Below are 15,486 nucleotides of genomic sequence, written 5' to 3'. Positions count from 1 at the left end.
GTCACTCACGCAACATTCTTCACTGAATATTTCGCATGTCTGACAACTTCTTGTTATCGAATGGAAAATGAATAGCTAATTTGGAAGCTGAACATCAATTCAAGTTGAGATGTACAATCAAGGGTCACAGTCTTTTTACATAAGCTCTGTCCTGTAGAAATTACTCTTTACGTGTGTGTATTGCTAATGTCTGACAGTGTGTATGTGAGGTAATGAAAGAGTGAGTATCCAGACCATTTATATTTGCCCCCTGTAATAGCACTAATGCCAAGGCATATTTCTCTTTCATTAAGAATGTCTGGTCTGAGGAGGCTCACACAGAACTCCCTCTTTCTTTCACCCTCTCTCTATTGATCTTTCTTGATCTTGCTTTCTCTCTCTCTCTGTCTTTCTCTCTCTAATCCAAACACTCCTGTGAGCAGCACACTGGCATTAATTCAGCCTATTATGAGAGACAGAAGAGGAATTATAGCATTTTATTGTGAGCTAGGCCGTTTAACAGCAGTATTATTGCTGATCATTAGACTCTTTAACTACTCCTGGGGGATGGCACTGGGGCTCCTTATTGGAGGATAATTAGAATACACAGTGGAAAAGTAGGCTTTTGCTTCATACATATGTGTGCATGCACAAACAATCAACAACACGTAAACACATATGCACACACTCACACAGCCTAATTTATTCACAAATTTCTGACTGTATTTATCTGTGGAGATTTTTTTTTTGAGCCGTAGGAGGATAAATCTTTGTAGGAGAGTTACTGAAGCAGAAAGCCCCACATGTTCCTCATTACATGACCTGCTGTCTTCATCATCATCACGACACCATGTTTCCTCAATGACTGTGTGTGTATTTGTGTGTGTGTGGGTGCTTCGAGTGGGGGGTTGCTATACAACCACTCGGGGTGGGGGGTTGCTATATATATATAAATATATGTATATCCATGAATTACCTCTTCATTCAGAGGAGCTCTTCCCTCCTGCTTCTACTGCAGTGATGAATACACATCTTGACAAAGCATGTCATATAAAGCAATATTTCACACATGCAGCATGGTGGCTGGCCTCAGTGGGAAGAGAACCTCATATAAAGGATGTTGGCATTATAGTGGATATTACCATCTGCATTTCTGACAGGTCAGAGATTTAATCAATAGTTATTTCTTCCTTAAAAATACTCAGTTTACACTGAGCTTTATTGGCTGCTCCCAAGTAATTCATCAATGTCACAAAGGCATGTGGGACCAGTCTGGCAGTTTTTTCTGCTCCATAAGTCATTTCATCACATCAGCAGTGGCGATTGTAGAAAGACTTGCTGAAAATGACGTTATTCGAGCCACTATTCAATGATGAGCTGACAGAGGGCTATATATTGGATAAAGGGTGTTGCTAAGTAGTTGTATTTTCAATATATGACTGCCTGCATATACTCCAACTAGCGCTTCAACATTTTCCTAAATACCCTTCCCAAGAGTCGTACTGTCTTTGAATTGATATCTTAATGACTGATGCATTGAGCCTTTAAAGAAAAAAATCCAAATTCTTAAAAGAAACTGTTGTGATGAGCCCTGCTGCTACACAAATGCTTATTGGTTTGTTTTTATAGTTTGGCTACTTTCCCCTTTAAAAAGGTCTCAACACACTCCTGCAAATAAGAGCTCATTAAAAACCATGTGGAAGGAAAACTTACCCAGAAATGCTCCCTTGACAAGTCAGAAAAAGATGCTAATAACTGCCTACAACAAGGTTTGTCGTATTATCTGTCTTTGGATAGAGATTTTTGGGGAAAGAGATGACAACCAGACCATCTCTTACACGTTTAAAGCAATTTTTGTGATTAAGGTGGAGGCATAGTTTCTCTACATTTGATCTCCTCTTGGTAATTCGACTTCTCTATGTGTGTGTCTATGTGTGTTTGTGTTTGCGTAACAGAGAGAAAGAAAAGGAAGGCAAGAAAGAGGGAGAGGATAGACAGAAAACATTCACACTGCTGCCCTCAGCAACCCAACTTATCATCATCAGCACTGTTAATGATGAAGCCTGCAGGCACACATCCTCCAAAAACACACACACACACACACAATGGCACACACAAATATAAATAGGTATTCATAAGGTAGAAGAAAACAGTCTGGGGAAAAAACAGTCCCAGCCTGTTCCCCACTATTAGAGGTTTACTATTTCAGCACCTGATTGCAACAAGACTTTCCTCTGAGTGTTGAGCCGCACAAACAAAGCAGGGAAAGTTGATCCCCCTAACCTCCTCCATGCTACAGTATCTATCATCTCATTTTGTTTTTTCACAATACCATTCCTCTTTGCTCTGTTTCTACTCTTTTTTTCAATGCGGAGTAGAATTATCAACCAATTTATATCTTACTTATGGATGGCAAGCACATCATTTCAATACTTCACACAACTGTCAAAAGCACACTTTCAAAATTGTCCATGGTTATAGACATTAGTCTACGGTTGCGCAGTGTTTTCATTGTGCATGCCATAGCTCACCTCCCACTTGTTCTGCTGGGACTGGCTCTTGAGCTGGATCAGCCAATCCTGTTGGCCGTCAAATACTGCACAGTGGTGCATGGTGATGATGACGGGCCGAGTCAACAGGGCCCCAGGGGGCCCACAGCTCACCACAGGGCTCAACACTGTTTGGCCATCATCCACTGAGGGCCTGGAGATGCAGAGAATTACACACAAACACACACACACACACACACACGCTGTTTAGTGGCAATGTGACAGCAGTCTCGTTGTATGTGTGACATGGTGGAGCTGACAGGGGTAAACACAGCTCTGGGGTGTTGATGTGGCAGTCCGCACTGCATACCTCATGTTGTCCTTCCTCTGAACCGTCACATACATCTCATACACTCTGCCTTGGGGAATAGCCCCTGCTGGAATTAGCAGACTCACCCCTAGGGAGCACAAAACCAGACAGACACACAAACAAAAATGCAAACATATGAGTTGTGAGTTGTCAGGTAGACCAGTGTCTTTACAGTTATTTGTCCTGTCAATGCCTGTCATGATGCTAGCACATTGATTATTATAAGATATATATTTTTTACCATCTCAGTTTAGCGTATTTGCATGCAAACATTTGTTAATCTGCGCTAAACTCAAAGCAGCTGAGGACAACAAAAATAACATTAGTTTGGCAGCTATTTAGTCATAAATGAAGCTATTGGACAAACAGAAATTTTGACCTGATGATGATGCTAGATAAAAGGTCAGGGGATCAAACTTTTTAAAATTCCTCCTCTGGGTGCTATTAGTATCTGTATCAAATTTCATGATAATCTATCCAATAGTGATTGAGATATTTCACTAAAAACCAAAAATGATGACCTTGTGTAGTGGACCATCAAAGTCATTACAAGGAAAAGTCAGGGGATCACAAAAGTTTTAGAATTTATCCTCAAGGGAACTTGAATATCTGTAGCAAATTTCATCCATCAAATACTTGTCAAGACATTTCACTCTGAACCACAAATGTCAACTTCATGGTGATGCTAGAGGAAAAAACAGATTTTATGGCAATCCAAGATCAAGATCAAGATCAAGATCAAGATCAAGATCAAGATCAAGATCAAGATCAAGATCAAGATCAAGATCAAGCTATACTTAATTTGTCTCCACAGGAAAATTTGTTTTGGACTTCAGAGCCAAAAAGAACACATATGACATAAAACTTGTAGCACACATCATAAAACCATAAACCAGCAGTATAGAAAACAAGCACACAGAGTATGGCTCACAACCATGCAACACTATCAGAAGTGCTGGCGAGTAATTGTTGAGGTGTTACAGTCTGGACCAAAGTGGTGAACCGACCATTAGACCAGCATTGCAATCCCTAGAGCCTTACCGCTCATAAGGCTAAAAACTAAGAATATTTGTATTATAAGTATTTCTACATGGTGAGTCTCAGCTATATCACATAGAGCATACAGTAAAAGGAAATTAAGGTCCCTAATGCTCAACCTTACAAAGGAGAATTATGACCATTTGACTTATAATGGGCATATCTTGATGCAGTACTGCACCAGTAAAGATCAGTTGAATCCACAGTGAAAAGTGATAATTATTTCTCTTAGAGAAGTATAGTAATAATCGCATTTCCCCTCAGTCTAAAATATGAAAACTATGGCACTTTACTGCCTTCTCCTATGGCATCAGGAAATGATATGACATTTCATTTGTAAAATCAATGATCTCTCTACTCTTCATATCATTCTCATATTGCTGCAGCCAGCACAATTTACATTTTTCCATCTCAGATTGATTTGATATGACGTCCTGTCCAAAGTGTTTTTTAGGACCCCCCCCCTCATTACTTCATGCACACACACACACACACAACAACACATGCATTCTTTCTCTCTCTGGAGGGGGTTTCTCAGATAACTCATTGATTTCCCATGTCCTTGTACTGAACTTTTCAAAAGGTGACAGACAGCTTCTCTTGCTAGCTAGCGAGGCAATCACAACTCTGCCACAGGGACGTCTCACACACTGCCACTCTCCCTCACAGCAAAGCTTCAAAGAGATGAGAAATGCATTTTAAGATGCAAAATACCAAACAGCCACACTGACAGTGCCACAAAATATTTCATTACCCAGACACACGAACAGATCAAATATCAAATGTGCTCTTTCCTCTCCTTCTGCCTATGTAACATGATGAGGTGGCTGCGCACAAACGCAGCTGAGAATATTTTTACAGGAATCAAAACGCAAAAAGAAAAACTTAAGAAACTTGAGAAGTCAGTGTATCCTTTAATGTCTCTGCTAGTTTGTCTATGCCTGTCAACATGCATCTGTGGCATGTTACAAACAGCCCGCATGTGTTTGAAGTGAGGACAGCATAGCTAATGTAAGCTGCCTGAAATAGTACACCTCTATGCTGTACTTCTATTGCACACACCTTAGGTATCCATCAACCCCTGTCATACTGTGTGCAGTCAACACACTGATAAGTTACATATGGTTCAGCATATTATTTCAAAGTCTTGTCTGTGTATTTAAAGGTTATCCTGGTAGAAATGGCAAGGTACAGAGGTAACTCATAACTCATAAATGTATAACACAATATATACTGTACACATGTAGTATTGTATTTCATTCCATGTATAATGGATAGTTTATGAAGCATTTGCAAAGATTAACAACACTCCAATGGAGCTGCTACTGTACATGTTTTTTTTAATATTTGATACCTAAAACTGTTTTTTCACGTTATTGTAAAGCTTAAGCTCTAATATGCCCATATCTCCATTATTTATTGACATATGGAGCAAGTCTAAAAAATGGAATCACAGGTTAGCAATGACTTGTCTTAATCTTAGCCATATGATATTTTTTCTTTGTAAAAATATGATAATTAAGATCATAATTATCATGTTATGCATGTTCTGTGTTACTAGTTTGTTTTTCATTTTAAAGATCCCTTGAAATAATATTATCAATTCATTAATGAGATATAATTACTGTTGAAACAGGTGAGTACAAAGAGTAAACAAATGGGCTATTAGTTATGGATCGAAAGGATTATTTGTCATGACCGTAATGGTTGGACTAGGTACAACCTCTAGAGCAGATCACCACTAAAGAGACACTTTTTCCAAGACATAATGGTTTTCCTGGGGGTTCAAGTGCTCATTTCATGAGATCTGCAGGGGTAACATTTTGGGCTGAGAACATCATCACCAGCCTATTATGAATGAATGAGTGGCCTCTTTGGGACACAGAGAGAAGAGCTGATGGATGGTCCCTTCTCCATGCCCGACTATACTGTGGAGAGGGGTTAATTCTTTCAGTATGCACACATGTGGAGATGCACACACATAGTCACATCTTCTCATATGCACATACACACAACAGGAGGTACTATAACTAAATGCTCATGTAACGAGGAGCTCACAAAGTACCTGAAAGGAGAGGCACTGAGTGGATGAACACATGCAGCTCTGATCAAAACAGACAAAAGAGAGCTAATGGGTTTTAAGACAGACTATGACAGAATTTGCTGGAACTAGCAGATCCTCTTTCATGAATCAGAACTCATTTATTTCTTTGTTACACTATGTTTATCTCTGCATATTTTGAAATACACAACCAATTTTGGCTGGTTAAAAGTATAAATACGCACTGAATTGTAGATCAAAACACAACACACAACTGTGAAAGCACTTCCTCTCATTGTGTGGTACAGTACCTGAGTTGGGCACAATGAGGTGCCCCCCTTGGGAGCTGAAGGAGCCCAGTGCAGTGCAGGATGGGTCCCTGGTGCGGAGCAACGTCTGGGTCTGTGTGCGACGGCCCATCGTGCTGTCACTGTTGTCCAGGAGGCAGTGTGGTAGCTTGGGTGACAGTTTAGAGGAAAATTCCCCTCCTAGGTCATCCTGTGGAGTTACTAAGCCTGAGGAGTTGTACACCTTAATCTTCAGGTTGGGAAGGGGGTCCAGCAGGGGAGAATTTGTCATGGGGATTTTGTCAGCCACATCATGGAGGGCGTAGACAGGGCCTCGGTACATGGCGGCTGCTGAGGTCAGGTCAGGGGGTGCTGTTAGGAGATCAGCTGATAGGAAAAGAAAGTGACATCAGTCAAGCAGAGTAAATGTCTTAGGGAACTATTGTGGTAATCATACACTCATCTCATCTCTCCAACTGTGGTTGTGGAGAACTGGTGAGAAACTAACTTGAAACCAAAATAACCTCAAGGAAATGAAGTGTTGGCAGCAATCAGTAAGGCTGCTGTCTGGCTATACTCATTTGTTTTTCACTCATTAGGGAAGTCCACTTCACCACCAAGAAACATTACTCAGTCAGAGAAGTTAAAGGCGCAGCTGTGATTCATGAGTACCAGATGGCATCACTAACGCTCAGTTTACCCAGTAGGTACAAGGATGAATGTTCAATAGCTGGGCTGAGTGGGTGGAGCAAGGGCAATAGGAGCTCTCTGTCCTCCAGCTCCTGCACTGCCTCCACCCCACTCTGTTTTCCAACAACACCAAGTTTCCAAATGATACGGACGTCAATGAAAGTCACAAAAGTTATTCAAATAAGAGAAGAAAGATGGCCAGAATAAATATTTATTGTCATTACCATCTTTTTCTAGTAGTAGAACAGTAGTTGCTGAGGTGTTAGTAGCGGTAATGTTTGTGCTGTTATTATTCATGCTAAGTAGACCACCAGTTACTGTTAGGTATAGTAGTGTAGGTATGGTACATTACTGATATGCATTCAGAGTGTGAGAGGATGTACTTTTCTGTCAACGACCATTGTGTTCTTCACATCAAATGAGGTTTGACGTGTTTTATGCATGTCTCGACTTGAGCAGCAGATCCGCACATACAGACTGGCTTTGATTTGTCTATCTACAGTATCAACATCAGGTCCTGTCATCAGTAATCTGGTTCTGGCATCTACTGATTTGGATAGCTAGAGGCTAACATCTATATTACTACTGCATATATGTATGAAGATAGCCCTATTAGTTTATTATAGAGTTGAAACCTATGTAATCAAAGGGAAATCTATTTCCATGTCAAATTCAATGGGGAGGATTACACAGGGGTGCAAATATTGTTGGAAACGATAACAATCAAAATACATCTTACAGCAATCAAATAAGATTATGTTCTGACTTTAATTGTTATGATTGCTATGAATTAAACTGGCTTAAAAATATCTTTTTAAAATATGGTTTACTTTTGTGCAAAATGATTTGTACTTTTAAATTGGATGAACTCTACAATCTATGTTGCTTGCAAATGTTTCTTCGTGGGTTCAGTGCTGGATTAGTGGACATGTTTGATGTGTGTGAGTCAGACATTGACAGGGATGACAGAAAGAGCACATTAAGCAAATATTTTGGCTCTAAATACCAGCTGTACATTTGCTGCCCAAGCAATTATTTATGACATCAATGCTTCTTCTACAGTATTTTAAAAACTTTCCTGTGTCTACTGTCTGCCTCCGTCTTTGTTATCTTCTCATTTTTCTCTGTTCCCCAAACCCCGGAATGACTAGTTACAACATTATTACTCTGATCTGTCTGTTTCCCCTCTGTCTTTTAGTCCAGCTCATTGCCACCTGTCTCTGCGGTCTTACTTCTAAGTCCTGCGTCACCAGCCCGAATCTAATTACAGTTTAATACGTGACATACAGACTAGCCTTATTATGCCTTAATGAAGGTGCATAGTTTGGCATCCCTTCACAACGTCAAGCATTTTAATTTCATCACCCCATCACAAACATCCTGTCTGTATTTCTCTCACAAGCTTGCTGTTCATCTACAGTCAAAAGGGCACATTTACATTCACATCATCACTAACACACGTGTTGCTAGAACAGACATCAACAGTCAAACATATCTAACCAGGTTAATGCAATAGGTTGCAAGAGATTCCCAATGCCTGACAACACAGGTGTGCCATCTAGGGCTGGATATCCAACCTCAATAACACTGACAGGTACCAAAAGTTGATATCGAACGCTTGCTTATATCATAGTCTTGTTTACTCATTCTTCGATCTGATGTTCATTGACTTGAATAATAATTTTGACAATTTTAGACAATTACATTTCGTCCAAGTTCTTTTAAAGCCTCTTGTATTGCGACAATATTTAACAACTTAAGTTCGTTTAACTGTCTCAAGTATCGTTGCTAGTATCTGAAAATTTCAAATGATACCCAATCCTAGTGCCATCTGATGTTCACTGGCTCACTTAGAGGTGATGTAAAAGACACTCAAATAGACAGCCTATATGAATTTGAAAACAAGATGTTACACACATACACACAAAAAACAACACATATATATCTATCCTGTGCCACACCTTTGCGAGCAGTCTTGATGCTGACCGGCTGGAAGCCTCCATTAAGGGCAGAGGAATCGATGATGTCAGAGTCAAAGTCCCGGTGGTTCTTCCTGTAGATGAAGAGCGCCACGACGACAGAGATAACCAGGCACATGATCACTGCTATGACAATACCCACATACAGAGCTACATCATCTGTACTGGGGGCCACTGGAGAACATGGGGGTGGGGGTCAGAGAAGAGAGACAAAACAGAGAGAGAAAAATAGTCTTTTAAGATCTCATAAGTTCACATCAACAGCATTAACCTTTTTTTCTCAATATGCAGGAGTTGTGATGAAGCTATTATCAGCAGACTAATATCCTGGTTTAAAATTGAGCCGGATATTAATAACCATCTACTGGGAAATAAATGCATACACTATATCTCCTGTCTTTCTTTTTTCATTGTGGTTAATGCTGGCTTGCTGTTGCTGGGCGTCTGGGTGTTGATGAAATAACATAGGACACTCTTAATTATCAAAAATGAAAAGGGACACCATTAAAACATGATATTGACACATACAGTGTAGAGTACTGAGTTTAATGTGAAACATTGGGTCTGTTTCACCTTTCAGCTTTGCCATCTAACATTCAATTTCAACTGAAGTTATACAGTAAAGATACCAACTTACTACAAACATATACTGGAGTCTTGACTAGTGTGTCTACGTTAGTAATAATTCATGAAAGAAACCATACGGCATAGTATGTGTGAGACTGGTTGTAGACTACATCATAAAGATAAACAAGAAAATAAAGATAAAGTAATGATGATAAACTCTATACACACCAGCGCAATTAATAAGGAAGGCTGTTCCAGTGCAACACAATGACACACTGTCCTAACAAGCGGGCTCAGAAGCTAGATCAAAAGTTCCAAAGACGGAGATATAGATGTTTTCATCTTCAAATTACCGTGCTGTGTTAGAGTTCAGAGTCTGTCTCTGTCTTTGTTCTTACACACTGCAGATAAGATCTAGACATAGCTTGCATTTCTCAAATTGTCTTTCATCTATGTCTCCCTCCCATAGTCTTTCTGTCCACTTTCCAGCTGGAGAAACCTCTGTGATTAGAAGGCCTGGCATGGATATAGTGGCTGCTAGAAACGCAGACTGCAGACAGGCACTCATTACAGATCAGACCTTTTAATGGATACCTACTGACAGTCTGAACTCTCTGTGGTGTTTAGTAAAGAATGTCCTTCACTGTCACCAAGTTGACAAATGGAGGGGAAAAAACTCTTCTTTAGAGGTAGGGAAATATTAAAAGGCATGTGTGAGCCTGTGTATCTGAATGTGTGTGTTCATTGTTCCACATACTGTATGAATGCATACAGTACATGTCGGGGGGGGGGTTCTACAAAAAGTCAAAGACTAAAGCATATAAATCCATACTTATTAATGAGGGACACAGAGGTATTTCAATAAGGTAGATACTTTCATTTCTGAGATCATTTGAGTATGCAAATGGAACAGAATCTATACCAGTAGATGGCAGCATCAGCCATAGATCCATAGAAAGCATATTCAGGGCATGCGAGATGGCAAGCATTTGTGTAAATTAGCCTCATGTGTCTTAGAGGTACAGATTGCACTCAATCTGTGTCTCCTGTGTTCTCTTGCACAAAGGAGGATAAAGGAGTAGAAGAAGAAAAGCTAGAGCAGAGTGCTTTTGTGACAACTGAAAGGCATAAAGTTGTGTAATATTTATCACCAAGTATCACATACTGTACTTAGTCTCCAAAAGTAAAAAAAGTGCATAGTTTTCTTTTCTATAGGTGGGGCTGGAAATAAATCAATTTTAAAATCTAATTAAACAAGTACACAATCGACTGATCAATTTCATGCTCTCAGAGAATCTCTGTTGCAATGAAATCGGGTATTACCCTCACATGGGAATTCCCTTTCACTCACAGCACAAACATGCTGATTAGAAAAAGTGGATTTTTTTCCCTTAGATTAAGCTCTACTGAATGGCCACAATTAAAGAGTTAACACTGTAGGCATTTCTAAGGCTTGATTCACTCAGTCCCCAGGACGGACATATGTGGCCTGGCCCTCTCTATTCAGCCTTAACTGAGACATCACATTAAAGAGGAGTGTCAAGATATATCCTCATATATGTTAGGCTTCTAATCCTTCTTCTTGCTCAGACACGAACAGAAAACAGAGCAAGGAGTCAGCGATGAAAGTCTGAAAATGTAAATTCACTGCGCTCCCTCTGCCAAGCTTCTCCGCAGTTATTTAACATATATCCCCTCAGTCGAACAATCTTCCACCCACGCTTTGATGATAAAGGCAGCAACCTGCTAAGTGTACGCATTGAAATGTATCACTTAGATTAATACATCCCTTTGAACATGAGCCATTGTCAGAAAGGGGAAAGTACAAGAAATGGAAATGAAAGGGATTATTGAACACTCCATTCTCTGTGAGGACGCAGAGATTTAGAGGGAGGGTGAGATACAGAGAGAAAAATATTAAGAAATGTACACTGAGAGAGAAACAGTGGGTTAACTTCTCTGCCAGACTCAGCGCCTGAGCTGACAGCGAGGCAAACTGTCAGGCTGAAGTTCACAAGGAGCAACAGGGTAAAGGGCAGTGTCAGCTCTGAGTTAGAGAATAGTAACATGGCTGTAAACAGGCAGGCAGCTAGCAGAGACACATTATGACAGAGGACAAACAAATGCAAATACCCTGAGTTGGCTATCTGTAAGTAAAAACAGAATAGCAGTAACGAAACATAGATGTACTGAAAGAACAATGGCAAATATGTATTATCATTCTATCACGGGCAAGTTTTTGTTTTCTTGTTTTATGTTTTTAGTGCAAAAACACAATTTAGGAAACATTTCTGTTTGCAAAAATGTAATGTTTTCTGAATGAGTGATTGCAAATTCCTTGTGCACAACCTGCCAATAAAGTCCTTACAAACAAGATTAGAGACAAAGACAGACATGAGAATGAATATAGAAATAATGTGAACGGAAAAAAATGATTAAAAAAAAAAACAATAACTCACATGGATTTCCCAAATCATTCTTGTCTTTTGCCTCAGATGACTTCTGATATAAGGAACCTTGAAAAGAGGAAGGGATTGTGGATGGGAGGGAGAGTCAAGGAGGTAAAGATAGGGGCAGGGAGGGTGGAAGATGATGGGAGAGGGATGATGAAAATCAAATTTAAGCCAACAGAAAAACAAACTCAACAAATGAGACAGCAACAAACTCATGAGTAGGAGTGATGACACAGGGAAGTGATCTTTCTTGATTTGGCCCCTCCTCTCCAGATCTGTGCATAGAGTATAGAGATGGATGAGAAGAGCGGGGGGAGGGGTGGAGGTTCTGTGAGGGAGTGGCGTGATCCATCAACTGGGCTTAGTGCCTCAGCAGCAGCAGGACTGATGCTGGCAGGTGAGGGGAATGGAGAGGCTGATAAAGTGTAGGCTCCAACAGAGTCAATAGAACCAACAGCCTTGCATCCGTCAGTTGAAGGTGGATGGAGAAGGTAGTGCACGCGATAAAAGAAATGATTATGTTAGGAAAGTATGAAGAGGAAGAAGGTTGAAGGACAGATATTTGGAGAAAAATCTTCAGAATAGATGAGTTTTGGACCAGACTGTGGTTTTGGTTGGCTTTGTTGTTGCCAGTTCATGTGTTTAAGTGAAGAGTAACTTCTAAAAGCAGGTTAGAATGACATGGTGCACAGCCAGGGATAGTGCACTAGTGCACATAATATTAAGTCTCCCTGGGACATCCATAAACAACTATACAAACAATGTACTCCTTATTGGAGAGGGAGAGAGCCACAGGCAGACAAGTGGACCGACAGGAAAATCAATGGCTTGATAGATGGGGCTGGTGTGTACATGTAATCAGGCAACGGGGAGGACGGGCTGGAGCAGGGGGAGGTGACTGTCAGGGTCAGTCTAACTGATAGCCCATTTGAACCCATCCTGTAGAGTTTCTATTCATCCTGACTGAGTCTACAGTATAGCCAGAGTAAAAGCATGCTTCAGTGGGAGGGCTCCAAAGGAAACCTCAGAGCCCCAGACAGACAAAGATTATTCTTTGCTGACAACAGCTAAGGAGGAAGGGGGGCCCGTACTACAGGAAATCACTGTCTGTGTTTTAGCTATTACTTCCTTGAAGATGGCAGATTTCCAACCTAAGAGAGAGATAGTTGTCTGGCAAAACTGATGTCATCACTTGAATAGCTTAAGGTAATTTTTTTGCTTCTACTACTTCTTAGTGGTGAATATATCTTAACCAAAAATGATATATGTAATGAAATCTTTTCAATCACCTATAGCCTGTTGAAAATGTAGGATAAATAACTGTATATTGAAGTAAACCTTACAGTCATGATTTTACAGTCTCTGGGGTTTGATAGCAATGAAGCATTTGCCCTTGCTGGAGTATTCGCCCCCCTTTCTCTAGATCAATATGTCAAGAAAATGTCATGTCTGAGAGCGGGGTTACCAAAGGCTTGGAAAACAACATCAACATTAAGGAGGAGAGACCACAGAGGGAGTGCAAAACAGAGATTTACACAGGCCAGCCTCAGTGAACTGTGAAAACTATACTCATGTGTTAGAGTTGGGAAGTTCTATCTCAACAGACAAAGTGCAACCTCTCTAGATCAATCTGTAGATACTTAACTTTGTTATATCCAACCCTGACAACTCCCCGACAGGCTAAATGTGATAAACAAGCTTCAAAGTAAATTATAACATAAATCTTTCCTTTTTGACTCGGGCCAGTTGTGTTTTTACAGTGAACAGCAATGGAGACTAAGCATCACAAGTTCTATTTCCAGTTCTGGCTGTATCAAATTCCTTTGCCAGATTTCTGTGATGGATTGCAATTGGAGTAATTTAAATAAATTCAAACAACAGAAAATAAGATCAAGCTGCAATGGAATCCACAGACACGTGTTTGCTCAGATCCCAGCCCTGCACTGCAGGGAACAAATCAGCGGTCCGAGGTGAGTTCAGATTGCACACAACTTCCAATCCCAATCATATTTGCTATAATGTGAGCTTTTAGATAATGGGCCGTTCTCCTACTGTAAATGCTTGTGGAAATGGTCATTAGCATTGACATAAGTGGCTTCACCCTTTTAGCTTCCAAAAAAATCAATTCCTGAAATGATTCTAAATCTATATCATTATGGCTTTATATTCTCTGCAAACTGGCCATCAATCTACAAAGAACTCATGCTTCTGAGAGGCTGAGTTGCAGAGGGCGTGCGGCAGGGTGGGGAAGTGTGGGGTGAACGTATGTTGTGCCGCAGAGGGAAATAAAAAAAGATAAATAAGAGTAGGTCTTGTCATAGATTGCTCCCTGATGTTTCCATACACTATAGACATACTGTATGACCTTGCTATAAAATCAGCTAATACATTCCTCTGATGCTAATGTTAAATGAAATCACTAAACACTGAAGTCATAGTTTCCTGTCAGTCCCCACTACATATGGACATGCAATACAGTGTATATTTACTTTAGACAGAGACATGCAGATCCATCAGCCAGCTGCACGTAAAGATGCATATTGACTGCCAATGTGATGTCACCCGTAACCTATAGTACATCATGTCGACACCACACTGCAGGTAGCAGTTTACAACCCCATGGTGCAGCAAAAGCTCAGATCAGCTGTACACACTGACGGCCAGCTGTATCAAATTCAAGGCATCTAGCTACCGTGCCTCTGTTATATTATTGGTGTCACAATCACCATCTGTAGTAGGTTATACATACGATGGAGACATCTGTGACAGTGTGTGGGTCTAACACCTTCAAAGATGTTTACTGGGGAGGAATTTTATTAAACTAGACACTGAATTTAAATGGTTACAGTGCAGTCTTTGCAGCTCTCTCCTTCTCATCTTGTTCTCTTAGTATTATAGGCACAGAAAAGAAGGCAAAGTTTTAGTAGATGAAGTTCAGGGTATCAGATACTTTGCCCTTTAAGTTCTTAACACTGCAGTAAACACACACACACACACAAACAAACGCGCACACACAAACATGGACGTCAGGGCAACTGCAGCATGATTCCAATCTGTGAATGTATTAAAAGGGAGAGGAAGCAGTATTGTTGGCCCAACTGAACACCGTGGCTTTTTTGCTGCTAGAAGAAAGAGAAGCAGAAAATAATTCTTTGCCTGCGGAAAAATATCTGGGTGCACCACAAACTGGCTTTGGCCCTTTTTTGTTAGCAACAAAACAGGAAAACCAATAGAAAAAATGTGATTTATGAGAAAGAAATGTTGGTGCGTCCTGGAGCTGCTTGTGTACTTTGAGATCATTGTAAGAAAAAATGATCATGTACAATACTTGCTCACTTTCCAACATATGTAATTGCTAGCTCAGGAAAAGCAGCAAGTCTACGCTTGTGCCACTTTGTGGCCTCGTGTTTCCTCTCATTGGACCTGAGGAATCCAGAGTTTTTAAATTAAGGTAGTAATCAGAGCAACCTGCTGGTTGTGACCCCCCTCATGTAATTACAATATAATCACTTATTTTTATTTTAAATATAACTCCCAAATGCTTAGCCTGTGACAAGGATAATTACTTGGAGTGCTTCCCCATGTGGCAGAGT

At 40.3% G+C, this 15,486-nt stretch overlaps 1 protein-coding gene across 2 annotated transcripts in view; it reads right to left on the bottom strand.

Moving 5' to 3' along the window:
* unc5cb (unc-5 netrin receptor Cb) overlaps positions 1-15,486 on the bottom strand; it is a 123,868-nt gene that overhangs the window by 6,362 nt on the left and 102,020 nt on the right. The window contains exons 8-12 of one of the 2 annotated variants that reach the window (XM_044334467.1): positions 11,900-11,956; positions 8,856-9,047; positions 6,229-6,591; positions 2,839-2,926; positions 2,511-2,682 (exon numbers count right to left, since the gene is read on the bottom strand). In XM_044334467.1, coding sequence (XP_044190402.1) covers positions 2,511-2,682; positions 2,839-2,926; positions 6,229-6,591; positions 8,856-9,047; positions 11,900-11,956 — 872 coding nt within the window. The remainder of the gene's footprint in view (positions 1-2,510; positions 2,683-2,838; positions 2,927-6,228; positions 6,592-8,855; positions 9,048-11,899; positions 11,957-15,486) is intronic. The other variant, XM_044334468.1, reaches the window with a different exon arrangement.

Source organism: Thunnus albacares, chromosome 18 (assembly GCF_914725855.1).
Source record: "Thunnus albacares chromosome 18, fThuAlb1.1, whole genome shotgun sequence".
Taxonomy (NCBI): Eukaryota; Metazoa; Chordata; class Actinopteri; order Scombriformes; family Scombridae; genus Thunnus; species Thunnus albacares.
Note: the sequence above shows the minus strand (reverse complement) of the source record. Positions and strands in the feature narration are given on the sequence as shown.